The sequence below is a fragment of the Oncorhynchus tshawytscha genome, linkage group LG33, assembly GCF_018296145.1.
Source record: "Oncorhynchus tshawytscha isolate Ot180627B linkage group LG33, Otsh_v2.0, whole genome shotgun sequence".
In the NCBI taxonomy this organism is placed as follows: Eukaryota; Metazoa; Chordata; class Actinopteri; order Salmoniformes; family Salmonidae; genus Oncorhynchus; species Oncorhynchus tshawytscha.
This window is the reverse complement of record NC_056461.1, coordinates 28,984,107-29,005,454: the sequence shown is the minus strand read 5'-3', so window position 1 is coordinate 29,005,454 and position 21,348 is coordinate 28,984,107. Positions and strand designations below refer to the sequence as shown.

Sequence of the window (21,348 nt, the reverse complement as noted above, 5' to 3'; positions counted from 1 at the left end):
CTAGAAGGCCAGCATCCCAGAGTCGCCTCTTCACTGTTGATGTTGAGACTGGTGTTTTGCGGTACTATTTAATGAAGCTGCCAGTTGAGGACTTGTGAGCCATCTGTTTCTCAAACTAGACACTAATGTACTTGTCCACTTGCTCAGTTGTGCACCGGGGCCTCCCACTCCTCTTTCTATTCTGGTTAGCGCCAGTTTGTGCTGTTCTGTGAAAAGAGTAGTACACAGCATTGTACGAGATCTTCAGTTTCTTGGCAATTTCTCTCATGGAATAGCCTTCATTTCTCAGAACAAGAATAGACTGACGAGTTTCAGAAGGAAGTTATTTGTTTCTGGTCATTTTGAGCCTGTAATCTAACCCACAAATGCTGATGCTCCAGATACTCAACTAGTCTAAAGAAGGCCATTTTTATTGCTTCTTTAATCGGGGCAACAGTTTTCAGCTGTGCTGATGTAACAGTATAGCTTCCGTCCCTCTCCTCGCTCCTACCTGGGCTCTAAACCAGGGACCCTTTTGCACACATAGACAACAACCATCCTCGAAGCATCATTACCCATCGCTCCACAAAAGCCGTGGCCCTTCAGAGCAAGGGGAACAACTACTTCAAGGTCTCAGAGTGAGTGACTTCACCGATTGAAACGCTATTAGCGCGCACCCCGCTAAGCATTTCACATCGGTTACACTGACATAATTGCAAAAGTGTTTTCTATTGATCAATTAGGTTTTTAAAATGATAAACTTGGATTAGCTACCACAACGTGCCATTGGAACACAGAAGTGATGGTTGCTGATAATGGGCCTCTGTACGCATATGTAGATATTCCATTAAAAATCAGCCATTTCCAGCTACAATAGTCATTTACAACATTAACAATGTCTACACTGTATTTCTGATACATTTTATGTCATCTTAGTGGACAAAAAACAAGCTTTCCTTTCAAAACAAGGACATTCCTTAAGTGACCCAAACTTTTAAACAGTAGTGGATTTTGATTTGTTAAACACTTTTTTTGGTTACTACATGATTTCATATGTGTTATTTCATAGTGTTGATGTCTTCACCATTATTTTACAATGTAGAAAAATAGCAAAAATGAAGAAAAACCCTTGAATGAGTAGGTTGTGTCCAAACCTTTGACTGGTACTGTATATATATTTTTTATCGTGCTAAAAAATGATTTTGCCTGACTTTCCTGAAAATGTAGCTTTGTTGTTTAAATTTGACACTTCGCGGCCACCATTGTTTGACAGGTGACTGCAGTTTGGATTGAATTGTGGGTCTTATCAACCCCACAAGTGATCAAAGTTCTTCACTCGCTCCCTCGAGCTAAATCAAAGGCCGAGGGGGTAACTTTATTTTTATTTTTTATTAACAATACATTAAGCACATGGGGGAACACAAGAATACATAGATTACAAACAATGGACAATCGAGCTAGGGGGTACAATATCACATTACAATTACACAAGGACCTTAAGGGACATATATATATACTTACAATTCTAACAGCTTTTTTGTTAGTAGAGCATTTAACCGTCTTAAAATAAAGTTAAATTTATTTTTGTAGGGTAAGAAAATGTGGTTTTCTGTTTGTAAATTTACATTTGTGTCTATGAAATTTGGCCAAAAGAATAATTAAATTAATTACATAAAAATGTTTCAGCTTATTTCTAACGTATGTTAAGAATCCAAACAGTACATCTCTCCACAATAGTGTAAAATCTTCATAAATGTGTTAAATTATAAACCTACTGATGTCTTGCCACAGTTTTCTTACATGCATACAATGCCAAAAAAAATGCAACACTGTTTCTGGGTGGTCATTACAAAAGGAGCAATTTGAGTTGATGTTTTCCTTAAACTTCTTCATATAGTGGTTGGCAGGATAATATTTATGAATAATTTTAAAGGAAACTTCCTTAATTTTGCTAACAAGTAGGTATGTGTGTGGCAACATCCAAACTTTTTTCCAACAGATATTATCAAAAAATCCATTCCAATAAGGCATGGCATAAGGTATAGATACAACATCCTGCTGAAACAAGGTTCGTATCACTCTGTTGTTGAATGGACCAAAAGAGAAACAAATCTTTCCTACTGATGAGTCAACAGGGTCAATAGAAGGTAGGCTCTGAGGGTCAGGTCTTGACACGTTCCTGAATAACATAGCAACACCTGAGGGAATGGCATCTAAAACAATTGCAAAATCTTTAGGTGTTACAGGGACCTTGTAAAGTGATAAGAATTCCTTATAACTGAGTAAAAGACCCTCTGCATTTACCAGTTGGCTCACCAATAGGATATTATTTCGGAACCAATATTCTAAAAACAAAGAAGTATTTTTATACAATATATCCCGATTATTCCATATATAATAACTGTGTGGAGAAAAATTGTGTTTATAAATTAAGGACCATGATAAGAAAACCTGCCGATGAAAAGCAGAAAGTTTCACTGGAACTTTGTCAATATTATAATTGAAAAACAACATGAAGTTAAGGCCACCAAAAGTAGAGAAGACATGATGAGGAATAACATTCCAGATAGAAGTGGGTCTTCTTAGGAATTGTTTTATCCAATTGATCTTAAAAGTATTATTTAAAGTAGTAAAGTCCAGAAAATTCAGTCCACCATTCTCATAAGTGTTCATTACAACAGTTTTCCTAATGTAATGGGTACGGTTTCTCCAAAGAAAGTTGAAAAGCATCTGGTCAATTTCCTTGCTTATTTTACTCTGAAGATATAAAGATAGAGCACCATATGTTAGTCTAGAGATACCTTCAGCCTTGGTTATTAGGACTCTACCTTTTAAAGATAAGTCCCTCTGTAGCCCTTGATTTAGCTTCTTCTGTGGTTTTTTAATAAGAGGGTTAATAATTTAGTAAGCCTCTAGACTTCTGATCCTTTTTAATGGTTATGCCTAAATATGTAAGTTCTTCTTTTACTGGAATACCGTAATATGAAGGTGTCACACAATCTTTGACAGCTATGAGTTCACATTTATTAATGTAAAGATATAGACCAGACGCTTTGGGGGTAACGTTCGTGAATTGGACCTCCACTTAAAATGGCAATTAAACTGCATCCGGTTTCGACGGGAATTCCCGGAGGGAAAGTGGCGAGTGTTGAGGGGTAAAAAATAACGTGTTTGGACCGCAGACTGATCTCGCTTCCTCCCATCTTTGAGGACATGTATTTCCTTTGCTAAATCGGTTACTCGAATATCTTGTCAATATAATAGACAGTCTTTGTCATAAACCAGTGTTGGACTTGGCCGAGCATCTACGCCACACACGTTTCTTCCCCTATTCGCACCAGGATCAGTGCTGAACGCTCCGCTCGGGAGAATCATCGAGCTAAACACGGCTTCCATTGCCGTGGTAGCCCCACTCCGTCTAGCTGAACTACTAGTAAATAACTACAGTGGGTTACCTCTTCGGCGTTACTTCATGGGTACGGTGTCGCGGTCGTTCATAGGCAAGCTAGCTAGCAGTATCATCCCTCCAGCGCTAGCTAGTAGCCTGCTAACGTTAGCAGCTCAGTGTTGATTCCTTTGACTCCATCTACCGCTGACACTGGTGCAAATGAGTGAACCGGGGAAGAGTTTGCTTTCTTCCCCTACTTCTTCAGGGGGGCAACCTGTGGGGTCTGACACCTACAAAGGCTGGCTGTATAAATGGACTAACTACTTGAAGGGCTACCAACGTCGGTGGTTTGTCCTTAGCAACGGCCTTCTGTCATATTACAGGTAATTGCTAGCAGCTAGCTATGCTACCCTTAGAAAGCTAGTTAGATAGCTAGCTGCGTTAATGCAAGCAAAGTCAAGTGCAGTTTAGAACCAATCCCATAGTGAATGTAATTTCAGATGAATCATGTAGTTGAGTCTATAGACTGCTTGGCGTGCATAATTAATACAAATGCAGCAACGTTAACAGGTGACTTTAGAACTGCTGTAGTTGGACCAATATTACTCACCAAAACAAGTCTGTTAAGATATTTGGCAATTGAGAATAGCATGCCATGATGAGCATCATCCCACAGTAAGGCGTTTCTCTAGTCAGTCAATGACTGGGCATAAATGCAGAATGTGTGGGAGATAATTAGGCAAAAGCAGAAAAAAATAAACGTATCAGACTCTAAATGAATGAATATACACTCAGTGGACAATTTATTAGGTACACCCATCTAGTACTTGGCCAAACCCCCCTTTGCCCCGAATAATTCAGGCTGTTATGGAGGCAATGTTCAGGTGCACTGTGACGTTCAAACGTTGCTCAATTGGTATCAAGGGACTCCCCCACACCATTACACCACCACCACCAGCCTGTACTGTTGACACTAGGCAGGATGGTGCCATCGACTCATGCTGCTAATTCCAAATCCTGACTCTACCATCAGCATGAGGCAGTAGGGACCGGGATTCGTCGGACCAGGCAATGTTTTTCCACTCCTCAATTGTCCAATGTTGGTGATCACATGCCCACTGGAGCCATGTCTTCTTGTTTTTAGCTGATAGGAGTGGAACTTGGTGTGGTCATCTGCTCCAATAACCCATCCATGATAAGGACCGACGAGTTGTGTGTTCCGAGATGCCGTTCTGCACACCAGTGTTGTACTGCGCCGTTATTTGCCTGTTTGTGGCCAGCCTATTAGCTTGCCCAATTCTTGCAATTCTTTCTCAACAGCTGTTTTCGCCCACAGGACTGCCGCTGACTGGATGACGTTTGTTTGTCGCACACTGCCGTGCGTGAAAAGCACAGGAGCCCGGCCATTTTTGAGATACTGGAATCAGCGCGCATGGCACCGACGATCATACCACGCTCTGTCGCTTAGGTCACTCGTTTTGCCCATTCTAGCCATACTGGTCAACAGGATGGTGTAACTAATAAACTGACCAATGAGTCTATATTTATGGTTGCATATATGATGACATTTGCACATTTCATGTAGATAATTGTTATAGATGAAGCTGTGAATAATATTTTAGGTGAGATTCATATTGGAATAGCTTTTTTTGTGGGTGGGGGGTTATTTTACAGGAATGATTGTCAGCGTGTACGACACTGCATATCTATGTAGCAACCTACGAGACCCACCTAGGTCGTTACATTTCTTTATGATGTATAAGATGTCTGACATGTTTTATCTGATGCTTTTAGAACGTGTGGTCCTCTAATTCAGTAACGGCCTTCACAGTTGTTAGGCACAGTTCCCTAAAACCAGTTAAGAGTGATGTCAGCCAGACTGTTATGCACTCATTGTGAGGTATTTGTCAGAGGTGTGTGTAGACACACTTGGACATCACCACTTTCCCCGGCTGCCCTACAGTGTTTGATGGGAATGCATGACTGCTCTGCCATGTGTGTTTGTCACTGAACTCTTGAGTACCAGCACAGAATAAAGAGTTAAATGCCCTGGCATAACCAACGCATGCTCATTGCACTGACATGCACACACAAATACACTGCCTAGCACTCACATCGGCTATGCTCAAGTAGGTGCAGGTGTAACAAACCATGAGATACTGTACTCCTATGAAATATAAATAATTGCATGTGTGTGTGGCTGGATTTGTGTGGTGTGCATGTGTGTGTGCCGTGTTGTGACATTTCTGTCTCTGTAGAACTAGATTTAGTCAGCAGACTCTTCCCTTGTCTCTGTGTGTGTACGTGTGTTGGTGTGTGTGCGTCTCTGTGCATTAGGACTCAGGCAGAGATGGCCCACACTTGCCGTGGCACCATCTCCCTGACCACGGCACACATTGAAGTGGGTGACGCGTGCCACCTGGTGCTAACCAGCGGAGGGCGGAGCTACCACCTGAAGGCCACCTCAGATGGGGAGAGTCAGCGCTGGGTCTCTGCCCTCCAACAGGCTAAGGCCAACGCCAGTCACATGATGCACCAATCAGGTGAGAGACAATGGAAAATTATATGTTTGAGTGGATTGGGATGTTTTTAAATGGTAGAGTGGGTGAAGAATGTTTAGCTTACATTCAAAATAAATTATGACAACACTGTATGATTTGTGGCTTTACTGCTGTACATGACACAGTGATTTGTGACCCTTTTGAAAGGAATTAGAATTTACATTATGAAAAAGTTATGCCGAAGTATTGAGACTAGGATATTTGACCTTTTACCTTACCTTTACCTTGTCTCATTGGAGGTGAAAATGTATATTGGGACATTAACTGCAGGTTCTGTTTTTGGAATTTAAGGTTAGGCACCCGAGGTAAACAAATCTTATAATGTAGCGTTCCGTGTCAAGGTTACCAGCATCATTCATGCAATCAACCACAAGGTGGCTTGCTCAATAAATGTTGACCGTTTGGGACAAGTGTTCCTGTTTTCTCAATTTTTTAATTTACCTTTATTTAACTAGGCAAGTCAGTTAAGAACAAATTCTTATTTTCAATGATGGCCTAGGAACAGTGGGTTAACTGCCTTGTTCAGGGGCAGAACAACAGATTTGTACCGCGTCAGCTCAGGGATTCGAACTTGCAACCTTTCAGTTACTACTACAACGCTCTAACCAACCACTAGGCTACCCTGCCGCCCCACTAGGCTACCTTGCCGCCCCACTAGGCTACCTTGCCGCCCCACTAGGCTACCCTGCCGTATAATGCAACATTTGAATATAATTATTGTGGTGGTTGGTTCTGTTCCATTAAAAACCTCCAATGGAGACTGTCACTTATCAGTCATTTCAACAAGCTATCGTGTGGCTTTTTTGCTAATTGCATTGCTAAGAGTGGGCACTGCTCTGGTGTCCTTGAGAATTAACTTTCTTGATTGAACTGTAGTTTTAAGCTGTCTCCACCGATTGCTGGTTTAAGTCCAGTTCTCTGATATGCACTTAGTGAGCTTGTGGGAAAGAGGGTGACTGCGAAGGATGGTGCAAGGGCACAGCTTGTAATGACATCTCTCTCTCTCTTTCTCTTCTCTCTCGGCTCTACATCTAATTTCTATCTTCCCTCACACACTTGCTCTCTCTTTCTCTCCATACCCCTCCCTTTTTGAGTATGACGACAGCCGGAGTTGAATGAAGTGACCTTCCAGCATTTATACTCCTCCTCCCACTGCTATGGGGAGAGAGATGCTTCATATTTCCATTAAGACTATTTTCTCTCTATCTGCACTGTAGAGAAAGAGATTCAGTGCAGCCTCCTAATGAGTTTTCCTCTGTAAGTATTTATTACCTGCAATAACTATATTGAGGAAATAATTGTCAAGTTAGCTATAGTGGAGGGGTTGGTGTGTGTATTTGTGAGTGGATTCATTCCCTGTGTGGTACTGTGTCCTCATGGTAATTCGCTTTGACAGTCAGTGGGGTAGACTTCATTTATCAGCTGCACACTGGAACAAATGTGAGTACCTGATTATTAAATGTTATTTGGCATCTTTAATGTGTCCGCTTCTCTTTGAGGCAATGCTCAGTCAGAGATCTATCTTTAGCTCCTTACTGATTTGAACTGACCTAGATATGACAGATGGTGGTAATACATGTAATGCACGTTTTTCTACAGATTGGATTTATGACTGATTTTCTCAGGGATCTGCATTCATTCATAGGAGAGGGGTTGTGCCTCGGCTTCGTTCCACAGTACTCTTAGCCTCTGAAGGGTTTGTCTGTGTATGCTTGTTTTTATGGACATGGGTTTAAACTTTAAAGTCATCTGTTTGTTTACTTAACCTTTATTTAATGGGTCAGTTAAGAACAAATTCTTACATCCTGGTGAGTCAGGGAAGTCAGTTGAGAAAATATTCTTATTTACAATAACAACCTGGCAAGTGGCTATGGTCAATGCGGCCAAACAGATGTAGCAAATGAAGCTACGCTAAGTCACTGAACAGCATTTGTAGGATCTGAACCCATTTAGATGATTCTCCATTTGCCCATGGCCCAGAAACTGCTGAAACTTCAGTAATATAGGACAATGGACACTTGTGGTGCAATAATAGTAAACATCATTCCTCTCGCATAGCTGTGGATTTTAATTGGATATTAGCCTCATGATCTCTGCTTTAATTCCCTGGTCACTGAGATTGGGCACCGTTGAAGAGTTGCCCCCATATTTAGGAGCTGTTATTGTTGTTGTGGTATTGTTTTGTACCAGGGGAAGTTAATCCGATTGGTGTTTACTGAAGGTGTGTGTGTGTGTGATCTGATGATTATAACAGAGGTCTTCACTAATTAGATTCTAGATGATGATAGATGGACACACCAGTTGTCTTAGATGATTGCAGCAGAGCAAGAGCTTTTGCTGGCAACTTTAACATGCCGCCAGGTTTTTGCCAACTTTCCTTTATATCTGAAAGGTATTGCCGGCAACAAAGCCTGTACTTTTATTTCCACCAACCGACCTGGTCATAATTTTGGTAAGATGTTTAAAAGTCCCGCCAACCCATCAATATAAAGTATTCATACCCCTTGATTTACAGTGCCTTCAGAAAGTATTCATACCCCTTGATTTATGCAAATCTATTAAATTAAATACAGATATCTAATTTACATAAGTATTCACACTGCTGAATCAATACTTTGTAGTAGCACCTTTGGCAGTGATTACAGCTCTGAGTCTTTTAGGGTAAGTCTCTTTCCACACCTGGATTGTGTAACATTTGCCAATTACTATTTTCAGATTTCTTCAAGCTCTGTCGAATTGGTTGTTGATCATTGCTACACTACCATTTTCAGGTCTTGCCATATATTTTCAATTAGATTCAGTGGTGGGAAAAGTACAGAATTGTCATATTGAGTAAAAGTAAAGATGCCTTTATAAGAAAATGACTCAAGTAAAAGTCACCCAGTAAAATACTACTTCAGTAAGTAATATACAAGTATTTGGATTTAAATATACTTAAGTATCAAAAGTAAAAGTAATTGCTAAACTATACTATAAGTATAAATAATTTCAAATGTCTTATATTAAGCAAACCAAACTATTCTATTTTTTAAAATGTATTTATGGATAGCCAGGGTCACACTCCAACGCTCAGACTATAGGTCGACCGATTAATCGGAATGGCCGATTTAATTAGGGCCAATTTCGGCCTCCCGGGTGGCGCAGTGGTCTAAGGCACTGTAGTGCTAGCTGTGCCACCAGAGACTCTGGGTTCGAGCCCAGGCTCTGTCGCAGCCGGCCACGACCGGGAGGTCCATGGGGCGACGCACAATTGGCCTAGCGTCGTCCGAGTTATAGAGGGTTTAGCCGGTAGGGATATCCTTGTCTCATCACGCACTAGCGACTCCTGTGGCGGGCCGGGTGCAGTGTACGCTGACCAGGTCGCTAGGGGCACGGTGTTTCCTCCGACACATTGGTGTGGCTGGCTTCCGGGCTGGATGTGCGCTGTGTTAAGAAGCAGTGCGGCATTTGTGTTTAGTGAGTCCGCAAGATCCGAGCCAGTAGAGATGACCAGGGATGTTCTCATGATAAGTGTGTGAATTGGACCATTTTCATGTCCTGCTAAGTCTTAAAAATGTACTTTTGGGTGTCAGGGATAATATTTGGAGTAAAAAGTAAATAATTGTCTTTAGAAAGTTGTCATAAATAGTAAAGTACAGATACAAAAACTATTTAAGTAGTACTTTTTGAAGTATTTTTACTTAAGTACTTTACAGCACTGAGTAAATTTAAGGCAGACCTATAACTCGGCCACTCAGGAACATTCACTGCCTTCTTGGTAAGCAACTCCAGTGTAGATTTGGCCTTATGTTTTAGGTTATTGTCCTGCTGAAAGGTGAATTAATCTCCCAGTGTCTGGTGGAAAGCATACTAAATCAGGTTTTCCTCTAGGATTTTGCCCGTGTTTAGCTCCATTCTGTTTCTTTTTTCATCCTGACAAACTCCCCAGTCCTTAATGATTACAAGCATACCCATAACATGATGCAGCCACCACTATGCTTGAAAATATGGAGACCCAAGGCGTCCTTCTTTTCACTCTGTCAATTAGGTTAGTATTGTGGAGTAACTACAATGTTGTTGATCCATCTTCAGTTTCCTCATCACAACCATTAAACTCTGTAACTGTTTTAAAATTACCATTGGCCTAATGGTGAAATCCCTGAGCAGTTTCCTTCTTCTCCTGAAACTGAGTTAGGAAGGACGCCTGACTGGGTGCGTTGATACACCATCCAAAGCCTAATTAATAACATTATGGGGTATTGTGTGTAGATCAATGATACAGAATCTCAATTTAATCCATTTGAAATTGAGGCTGTAACACAACAACATTTGGTAAAGTGAAGGGGTGGGAATACTTTCTGAAGGCACTGTAAGTGTCCACCCAAAACACCTTACAGTAGCTCACACCACCTGTCTCTCCTCTTTCCTTACTCCTTCTCCTGGCATCTTTCCTTTGCCCATCCCCATTGTGGTTTCCCTCTCCATCACCTGTAGGGGCGGATCACTGTCACACATGAGTCATTCAGATGTATGAGTCATGGCCATCTCTATCAATTATCTGCTGACATGTTTTCCTCTGACTCCCACACATGACAGATGATGATGTGTACTTAACGATCGCACAGACATACCATGCAGCCCTCCTCATCTCCTTCTACTGTGTAGCAGATATTACTCACAGTTAATTTAGACTACATTATCATAATCCATTTAGACTACATTATCACAGTGCATTTAGGCTACATTATCACAGACATTTCCTAGGATGGGTGTGCTTCTATTCAGAGTCACAGGTTTGGTGACTATGCTAAGACAATTGTGCACTGGTAGAGCAGCTGTCAGAGGAGAGAGAGAGATCTATCTCTCTCTCCTGGGTGCTCTTATCTGTCTCTCTCCCCATGTGTTGTATATGTTTCATCAGACCACTGCAGATGTCTGAAGGAGTTTTCACTCTCATTTTAATCTTCCCCTGAGAGCTCATAAATCCACTTTCCATTATTTTGTTTTTTCTCTAATAACAGCATGGGAGTCCTTCACTGTTGTCTGGCGCTCCAAGGATGCTCTGCCTGACACTGGCCTTGAGTCAGACAACCTGCCTGGGAGATGGTAGCTTATATATGCATGCATGTCACATGAAGCAGGCAAATGCAGAAGCTGATGGATTTGGCCCAGATCTGTGTTTTTACGGTAGGATCTATTGTAGGTATTTGTGATATTTACATGGTTTATTCTGACATTTACTTACAACCACTGGATTCACGCTACAGTAGTGTTTGAGTTTGGCAAAGTTCTGTCGATATGGAGATGAGTAGCCTAGCTTTTATTTCTAGACAGCAAGGGTTGTTTATAATTTGAGTTGTTCTGATTTGGGGCTTTTTGATGCCTCTGGCACCATGTAAAGTGTAAGGGTCTTACAATGTTGTTTTCTCTAGCGTTCCATCTTGTCCAATGTCCTAGACTACCAGTGAACAGTAGGATTCAAGTTATGAGGTGTCAATAATCTAGTCTACAGGGTAGTACTCCAGATTACTTTATTGTTGTAGGATGCAGATGGCAGAGTTGTGGAGATCTAGGTGACCGTGGCGGGTGTCTCAGACACCAGGCTCCAGCAGCTCTGAGATGTCTGTAACACTGCTGCTCTCACTGAGAGACTTGTCTGTCTGTTCCGCCTGTCCTTTCTCTCTGAGCTCATTAAAATCCACAATGATTGCACCCCAGGAATATGTCTGCCTCTGCTGGTACTGGTCGATTTATTTCCTCTTGCTGCCTGTGACTGATGGTACCAACACGGGGGAGGAGCGGAGGGAAGTGAAGTGCGTCATCGTTTTTCTCCCTCCACTGCTAAAAATAACTCAGTCCTCCAATTGCTTGGGCCTGTGTTTCCACAGCGACCATAGAAATGTAATTCATAGCTTCCTGTCGGGGGGGGGGGTCACAACGGTTGATCTCTCTTTCCGTCTCACACTCTCAATCTATTCCCATACATAACTTCACATCTCTGTAGAATCTCTCCATCTTTGTTTCCATATCTCTTTGTCAGTGATAAGTTATTTTATCTCTGCCTGCATCAAAACTATAATTGTCTACAGTATCTCTACCTCATCTTCTCGTCCATAATGGAAACTGTATGACAGTATGAAAGGAAAGAACACATTCCGCCCTTCAAATCAATCATCATGTCTTCTCCACTTGCAGATTTATAGAGTCAATGCTATTTTAAGAATATGGCTTTGTAAGCAAATGCCTGAATGAATGGAACAAATTCAGTGCTGCTCCCTCTAACCATCCCTACCACCCTCTGTCTGTACAGATGACTCTGGAGACGAGGCCCCTGTGCCCCAGCCTGACCGAGCCCTGACACAAGGGGCTCTGAAGACCCTTGCCAGTAAGCTGGACGACCTGAGCACCTGCAACGAGCTAATCGGCAAGCACGGCGCCGCCCTGCAGCGATCCCTCAGCGAGCTCGAGGACCTGCGCACGGCCACTGACGGCACCGACAAACTCAAGACTGTCAACGAGCGTGCCACACTCTTCCGCATCACCTCCAATGCTATGATCAATGTGAGGACCGACTCACTTTGCTAACACTTTGCCAACATTTCAGTACAGCACCTACTGGCTACTTCAATCGATTTTTCAGTATAACCAATGCTAGTAGTCATCCTACTGCTTTGATCAATGCAACAATAAGAACTCTTAATGCCATGATCAATAGGAGTGTTTATTATATTGGACTGTGTGTTGTACCTATGCTCTGTAACTTTAGAGGTGTCATTGATATATTGTCACCTCTGTGGCTGCCTTCTCCTCTGTATGGTCTCAGGCCTGTAGGGACTTCCTGGACGTAGCAGAGACACACAGCCGGAGGTGGCAGAGAGCCCTGCAGTATGAGAGAGAACAGCGCCACCACCTGGAGGAGACTATTGAACAGCTAGCCAAGCAGCACAACAGCCTGGAGAGGGCCTGGAGAGAGGCTCCCAGCACACACCCAGGTCAGAGGTGCGCGCACACACACACACACACCAGTCTGTTCTCTCATATTTGATTAAGATTAGAAAACACTCAATGGTTTAAGCTCCTACCGTGAAGGTAGTTTGGTGCAGTTTATTGCTTGGTATGGATTGGAATCTCACAAGAAACTGTCCCTCCTCTGGTCATCCCTGGCACTGCATTCATAGTGGGATGTCGCTGGTTTATCTTTCAGAATTTCATTTATTGTAGCATAAATGCACTCCGGTTTGAGAAATAAGATCTACACAAACAAAACACCCTAACTCAAACTGTAATTATCCTGTGTACCTGGCAGACGTAGGTGAGAGAACGCAGGAGGGTGACGCCAGTGATGAGAATGAAGACACAGAGTTCTTTGATGCCATGGAGGACTCCCCTGCCTTCATCACAGTGACCGCCTCTGACCACACCCAGCACAGGTCAGTCAGGGTCACTGGGATGAAACCCTGATGAAGGAAGCTTGCTGTTGAAACATTAGTTATTACATGTGTTGCATTGGATTCAGAACCAGTCCGGGTCACTGACCTGATCTCTACTGATCATGGGGCCAAGTAGAATTCATTCATATAGCTATGTAATACGACGATGCTAGCATAATTCATTAGGCTTTAAAATGTATAATGAATTCATTTGACTGTGTTTTGTGTATATGGTAGTTGTAGTGTGTTTGTGTTTCAGACGCTCCGGCAGTAACCAGAGTATCATGAGTGGAGGATTACCCAATAGTGAATGGAGCCACAATGAGAATGTGAGTCTGCAGTCTTATGCTTTACCACCTCTTTACATACAGAGGTTTAGTAAATCATAGGCAAGGTTATCTTACCTTAGGGCAGGGATCATCAACTAGATTCAGCTGCGGGCCAATTTGTTTTTCATGAGTATATGGTCGGGGGGCCGGAACCTAATTACAAATGATTTGTATTATTGTAAATTAACTGCAAATTAACCACAAGAAATGAAAACCTATTACATTTAAACCTTGCTTACATTTGTATACGGTCATGTGTCTCTATTATGTGTGGGAATACGTTTTTTTCTCAGAAAACTTGGGGGGCCAAATAAAAGTGCCCACCAGTTGGGGAACCCTGCCTCAGGGATTGTATGATACAATACTTTAGGGTGAAATAATATTTGTTGAGGTCTATCCTGTAATACCTCTGCTTACCTGATTAACTGTGGTTGACCATGCATGTGTTCCTCAGGACTCTGGCTCCAACAACGTCCAGCTGCGTAGAGTTAGACGGAGCCGCATCCCAAACAAACCCAACTACTCCCTTAACCTGTGGAGCATCATGAAGAACTGCATCGGCAAGGAGCTGTCCAAGATCCCCATGCCTGTAAGAGAAACGAGAAGTGATTATACGGTCTGTACTAGTGTTTGTGTATTAAACGCAGGACGCAACTCCAATGTGTGTCTGCCTGCAATTGTGACTTCAGGTAAACTTCAACGAGCCCCTGTCGATGCTGCAGCGTCTAACTGAGGATCTAGAGTACAGTGACCTGCTGGACCGGGCGTCTCGCTGCGAATCGTCCCTGGAGCAGATGTGCCTGGTGGCAGCCTTCTCTGTGTCCTCCTACTCCACCACCATCCACCGCACTGCCAAGCCCTTCAACCCCCTGCTGGGGGAGACCTACGAGCTGGACCGGCTGGATGACTTCGGCTACCGCTCCATCTGCGAACAGGTCAGACACAACGAACACCCCGGGCACGCTCTCGCTCTGAAGCATGTCTAAGATGCACAGAGACAAACAGAATGGCCCACGCACTACTGACAATGTCACCCTCCTCCTCCTGCTCTCTCAGGTCAGTCACCACCCCCCAGCCGCCGCCCACCATGTGACGTCACAACGAGGCTGGACCCTGTGGCAGGAGATCACTATCGACAGCAAGTTCAGAGGGAAATACATCTCTGTAATGCCATTAGGTGAGCCGTGCATACCCAGTATGTACATTGTCCTCCAATATGCACTAAATACTGGTTACATATACAGAATCATGTCACATAGCTATTTCAAATCCATATTAATTAAACATTTTGTATAACGTTGTTTATTTGAATTATCTTTCTCTCTAGGCTGCATCCACCTGCAGTTCCACTCCAGTGGGAATCACTATGTGTGGGGAAAAGTCACCTCCACGGTGCACAACATCATAGTGGGCAAACTGTGGATTGACCAGGTGAGTGTCTCACATATTTAATGTGTGTTTGTATATTTGTCTGTTTGTCCCTATTGTTTATATACAGATGTAGGATGAAAAATGAAGAAAAAAAAGACTATATTGTCACAGCTATGTAATCCTGCAGCAACAGGATTTGAACATTTAGTCCTTAATGGTGCTTGATTGGTGGTTGGGCTATTGGCTGGCCAAAAGTAAGTAGGCTGCATGAAAAGTGCAATACTCTTAATGTAACTGTGGGTCTTCAGTGAATTTATGTAAAACACAAAGTTGTTCTGCATTTCCTGCGGCGCATGACAATTTTCAGCAACAAAAGAGTGATCAAATGAAGTGCGGCACAGGAGGTTGAGGCAGCTTCATTGAGGAGGACGGGGTCACAGTAATGACTGGGGTGGAATGGTATCGAATACATCAAACAAATCAAATCAAATGTATTTATAAAGCCCTCCTTACATCAGCTGATGTCTCAAAGTGCTGTACAGAAACCCAGCCTAAAACCCCAAACAACAAGCAATGCAGGTCTAGAAGCACGGTGGCCGATCATAGCCGATCATCCAGAGTATCTCTACCGCACCTGCTGTCTCGAGAGAGTTGAACACAGCAGGTCTGGGACAGGTAGCACGTCCGGTGAACAGGTCAGTGTTCCATAGCCGCAGGCAGAACAGTTGAAACTGGAGCAGCAGCACGGCCAGGTGGACTGGGGACAGCAATGAGTCATCAGGCCAGGTAGTCCTGAGGCATGGTCCTAGGGCTCAGGTCCTCCGATAGAGAGAGAAAGCAAGAAAGAGAGAAAATTAGAGAGAGCATACTTAAATTCACACACGGCACTGGATAAGACAGGAGAAATACTCCAGATATTACAGACCGGCCCTAGCCCTCCGACACAAACTACTGCAGCATTAATTCTGGAGGCTGAGACCGGAGGGGTCGGGAGACACTGTGGCCCCATCCGATGATACCCCCGGACAGGGACAAACAGGCAGGATATAACCCCACCCACTTTGCCAAAGCACAGCCCCCACACCACTAGAGGGATATCTTCAACCACCAATTTACCATCCTGAGAAAGGCAGAGTATAGCCCACAAAGATCTCCGCCACGGCACAACCCAAGGGGGGGCACCAACCCAGACAGGAAGATCACGTCAGTGACTCAACCCACTCAAGTGACGCACCTCTCCTAGGGACGGCATGGAAGAGCACCAGTAAGCCAGTGACTCAGCCCCTGTAATAGGGTTAGAGGAAAATCATCCCAGTGGAGAGAGGGGAACCGGCCAGGCAGAGACAACGACATGGTTTCCATGTGTTTGATTCCATTTTCTTCATTCAGGAAATTATTATGAGCTGTCCTCCCCTCAGTAGCCTCCTGTGGTGGGTGGTGTTGTAGAGAATCTGCCTCACTCTGCTCTCTCTCATTATGTCTGCATGAATCATCAGGTCTCCATGTTTGCCAAAAACACAATCCAATCTGTTTTTTCCCATCTATCCATCCCTCCCTGTCCTGCTTTGCTGTCCTCACTCTCAACATTGTCTCTCATGATTAATGACACCAATAGTAATGATTTTGATATATTGCTAACATTGATAAACCAGAAGTATTTTGTAATAATATTGTTGACCATGTGTCGATAATGCTGAAGCTAATTTCCACCAGGAGAATCATCAGCCTGTGGCATGGGATAAATAGCCTGTGTTTTTCTCTTTGTAGTCTGGGGACATTGAAATAGTCAACCACAGGACCAAGGACACCTGCCACCTCAAGTTTGTCCCTTACAGTTATTTCTCCAGAGACCTCTCACGCAAGGTAAATCTATGGTTTTAGAAACAGAGGCAGTCCTTCCCACATCCTCAATGTCTCCTCCCTCCCTCTGATGTTGTGACTCCAGGTGACAGGTGTGGTAGCAGATAGCGAGGGCACGGCCCATCACATTATGTCTGGTACCTGGGACGACAAGATGGAGAGTGCCAAGATAGTGGAGAGTAGCCGGGGATGTGGAGGGTCAGAGGGCAAACAGAAGACCCTCTATCAGACCCTCCAGCCCAAAGTGCTGTGGAAGAAATACACTCTCCCGTAAGATCAGCCTGCCTGCATATTATCAAGTCAGCCTTAAGCACGTAAACCTATTCATACAACCATTTTGATTCCTCTCCTCTTGCATCCTTGCGACACTTCTTACTCCCACATCACTACCCGCCGCTCCTCGCCCTCTCACTCTCTGTCCATCCTATCTATCTGTTTCACCTCAGTATTTTCTCTCCACTCCCCAGGGAAAATTCTGAGAACATGCACTTCTTCTCCTCCCTGGCCCTGACACTGAACGAGCCTGAGGAGGGCGTGGCTCCGACTGACAGCCGCCTGAGGCCCGACCAACGGCTGATGGAGGCGGGGCTTTGGGACGAGGCCAACGCCCACAAACAGCGTCTGGAGGAACGACAAAGGCTGGAGAGGAGGAAGAGGGAGGCACAAGCAACACAGGTCCTGGAAGAAGGTGAGGAGGGTAGTGGAAGGACTTGATAAAGGACATCTCAAGAGAGATTACAGTATAGAAACTAGGAAGCAAAAGTGTGACAATTGCAATACAGTGTATGTCAGCAAGATGTTACCCATATTGAGTTACATATGTGTATGTTTGTGTCTCTGACTCCTTAGGCCAAGACATCGAGGGCTTCCAGCCACTGTGGTTTGAGAGGAGGACAGATGATTCAACGGGGGAGAGCACTTACGTGTACAGGGGTGGATACTGGGAGGCCAAAGACAAACAGGACTGGAGCCAATGCCCTGAGATCTTCTAAGGCTCCACCCCTGGGACTGTGACATCACTGGAGGGCAGAGCTGAGGGACTGATGGACAAGCAGAGGGAGGGGTCCACATGCTGCAAACACATTGACATGTGGCCAACTCTTTGTCCATGTGTGTGTATTTGTGTGTGTTCCAGAAAGACGGAGCCCTCCATGCCAAACTTCAAGAACATTCTCTGTCCCCATCACTGACCAGTGTGTTTCGCAAGCATGGCCTCGTGTGTGTGTGTGTGTGTGTGTGTGTGTGTGTGTGTGTGTGTGTGCGTGCGTGCGTGGCGCAACAGAGTAAGTTAGAGAGACAACCTATTTGAGATATTTTGATTAAGAGTTACAAAATAGAGCTATTGCATGGAAACCCATACTTATTTGAGGTGGTATGTCTAGTGGTGCCTGGTGCCCCATTGATCTGGTAATAAGGTAATAACTACCGTAAGTGTATAATATTATAGAATAATATTGGGACAATTGTATGGATAAGTAGGGGGGAAAGTGAAAGAGGTTGTGTTTTGGTTCTAGGATGTCCTGTTCCAGTCTGAGCAACTATCTCCAATATATACCAAGGGTACAAAACATTAGGAACACCTTCTTAATATTGAGTTGCACCACCTGCTGCCCTCAGAACAGCGTCAATTCGTTGGGGCATGGACTACAATGTGTCAAGCGTTCCGCAGGGATGCTGGCTCATGTTGACTCCAATGCTTCCCACAGTTAAGTCAAGTTGGCTGGATGTCCTTTGGGTGGTGGACCATTATTGATACACACAGGAAACTGTTAAGCATGAAAAACCCAGCAGCATTGCAGTTCTTGACACACGCAAACCGGTGTGACTGGCACCTACTACCATACCCTGTTCAAAGACGCTTACATATTTTGTCTTGCACAATCACCCTCTGAATGGCACACATACACAAACCGTGTCTCAAGGCTTGAAAAACCTGTCTCCTCTCTTCCAGCTACACTGATTTGAAGCAGATTTTTTTTAGGTGACAGCAATAAGGGATCAAAGCTTTCACCTGGATGCCGTGTCATAGAAAGAGCAGGTGTTCCTAATGTTTTGAATACTTTACATATCTATATGTAACTATGCATATCTATATGTAACTATGCATATCTATATGTAACATTGTGCAGTGCCAGTGTTTCCTTCCGTTGCAACAGCAAGGCACTCCCCAGATTTGTAACTTAACAGTGCATTTCTGCAGTGCATGAAAACACCCATGTAGTGGACGCTGATATCACTGAATACTTTTGATCTGTACAGACCTCATCTCAGAAACCAAGAACTAAAGTCTTTACAAGTTATGTTACATGCATCTTTCCATGAGCAATTAGTACAGACCAAAAACTGTAGGGGAATTTTGAGTATGTAAGAAGCTACCCATGATTATGATCATTCGTAAACGATATCGATTGTGTTCTAATGTCTTGATTTCTCAAATGTTGATGAGGGTGCATTATGAACAGACAAAATGTTAAATCTTAACAAATGATTCCACCCTGTGCAATGAAATGTTTCAATGTCTTATATATTTTTTTAAATATTAAGAAATCGTCTGAATTATACTATAGGACGTGTAATGTTGAGTTGCACAGTGCAAAGGAGGTGTGTACTCCAATTATTACACATCTTTGTGTTTGACTGCAGGCATTTAAACATGCACCATCAATGAACTCAGACCAGTGTTGTGGCACCACTTGTAGCTAATGCATGGTTTAATGTGCTCATGCACTGCTGCCTAGTATTAATTAGGCATTAGCCTCAATAGCTGTTTCTAGACTTCACTCACAGAAGAACATCGTGTGAATTCACCTCTTGTGCCCTAGGTCTTCGAAAATTGACTTTTTTTTGCTTGAACAAACAAACTGTCTCAATGTGGTCTTTGTAAACATCCACAGTGTTATCAGAAATGGTCTATAATGTAGTAACCAGCTTTGGTGTCATGCAGTTCTCAACTCAAGACATAGATGAAAAATAAATTGGACAAGTTGAAGACTCAAGCCAAGAGGAGATTTCCCCTGGGACAGTCTGTCTGATCTGGGCTAGCCGGTCTGATGGGGCTGCACACTCCACATTACTCGTTTGACGTTATCTTGACTCTAGCACACATGTATTCAAGGTACCACTCAATAAAAGCAATTCAATCTAATTATGTGCACTTTATTGGCTTGCCAGGTTTGTAATCATGATAAATGTTCGTCTTCAACAATACTTTTTCTGTTTTTAATGTTGCTGCAGTTGCACTTACATCCAGCAGGTGGCACTATAGCCTACATTTTTATATTGCTGATGTAATGCCATGTTCACTTAAAGTTTAAAAAAAGCTTCATTCTGACATCGGGCTTGAATTGTAAAATGCCATGTAAGTATTCAAGCATAGTATGGCTTGAAAGCTGATTGGTGTGGCTACAAGTGGTATTCAGGTGGTCTAATAATTCAAATACAATTGTTCATGTGTTAGGCTATAGATATGATTAGAAAAATGCAATTGCATTGCAAACAGTGAATAGGTAATTGCCTTGTTCACATGATACCATGATTTGAAATATCCTGGATGTACATACACAACCATAAGATGTTATATGCTTAATATGGCACAGAATTTAGGATTACATAACCTAGGATAACCTTAGAGAATGGAATATCCTAGTGTTCCTGTGTCTTCTTATAAAATATGATTTTGTAATTAAGCATTACAGTAATTATATCTGAACAAATGTGAAAGTTTGGACAGTTTGTTGCTGATCAGTCAACATAGTCCTTTTGGCTGTTTTAAGGCGGTGGTGTAGTGCTCACTGGCTAGATAACATCTGTATTGTATTCTACACTGAGAACAGAATGTTCCAAACTAAGGCAGAGTATCATGCATTCTGTTTTTCACATACAACTCCGCACTAGGGGTGGGAATGCAAGGTGGTGTGGTAAAGGGGGGAACAATCTCACTGCGATTTCTGTCCCATGTGCTATATTTGCATTGGTGGATTGTTTGTTTTTTAATACAGTCAGTAGATCAACATTTGTTCACTGTGCACATTGAGTGCTCTGTTTAGGTTCATTCATATTTGTGCAGATATGTTTTAAGTGTTATATAAAAACGCCTTTAGAGGAAGTGTGCTGTATATGCTGACACTGCATAATAAAGTGACGCTTCTTATTCCTCTCAGTTGCATTTCAGTATGTGTTTCACTCTGCAGCTCCTCCGTACTTCTCTATCGGCAGGTTTCTAGGTGAGGCCTATTTCTATCTAGACATGTAGCCATATGGCCATAGACTGATATTTTATACTGTTCAGGGACCATCGTGGGCAACGCATAAGTGTCAAAGATAGAAGTTGGATATCCCTAAGAGGCAAGCAAAGCAAGTAAGCTGTGAGTGTGTGATGTTTTCTGTAGTTTTTACTTAAGCTTAGCCCACTGTAAAAGTTATAGGCATGAGCTCTTGTCCCGAATCCGTTA

General features: G+C 43.1%; 1 protein-coding gene across 6 annotated transcripts; it reads left to right on the top strand.

Annotated features, from left to right (window-relative positions):
* The first annotated feature begins 3,099 nt into the window (after positions 1-3,099).
* LOC112231100 (oxysterol-binding protein 2) lies at positions 3,100-18,574 on the top strand. Of its 6 annotated transcripts, XM_024397645.2 has the most exons (15): positions 3,614-3,750; positions 4,704-4,835; positions 5,042-5,910; positions 12,218-12,468; positions 12,731-12,899; positions 13,214-13,337; positions 13,597-13,666; positions 14,121-14,255; positions 14,356-14,601; positions 14,723-14,843; positions 14,994-15,097; positions 16,805-16,900; positions 16,983-17,167; positions 17,365-17,585; positions 17,747-18,573. In XM_024397645.2, exons 3-15 carry the CDS (start codon positions 5,556-5,558, stop codon positions 17,887-17,889), a joined length of 2,220 nt encoding a protein of 739 aa, XP_024253413.1. In that variant the 5' UTR covers positions 3,614-3,750; positions 4,704-4,835; positions 5,042-5,555; the 3' UTR covers positions 17,890-18,573. The 6 variants fall into 6 exon arrangements, with proteins under 6 accessions (XP_024253411.1, XP_024253413.1, XP_024253412.1 ...); XM_024397643.2 differs by lacking the exon at positions 4,704-4,835 and having other exon boundaries at positions 3,100-3,750; positions 5,705-5,910; positions 17,747-18,574; XM_024397644.2 differs by having other exon boundaries at positions 4,704-5,910.
* The last annotated feature ends 2,774 nt before the right edge of the window (positions 18,575-21,348 follow it).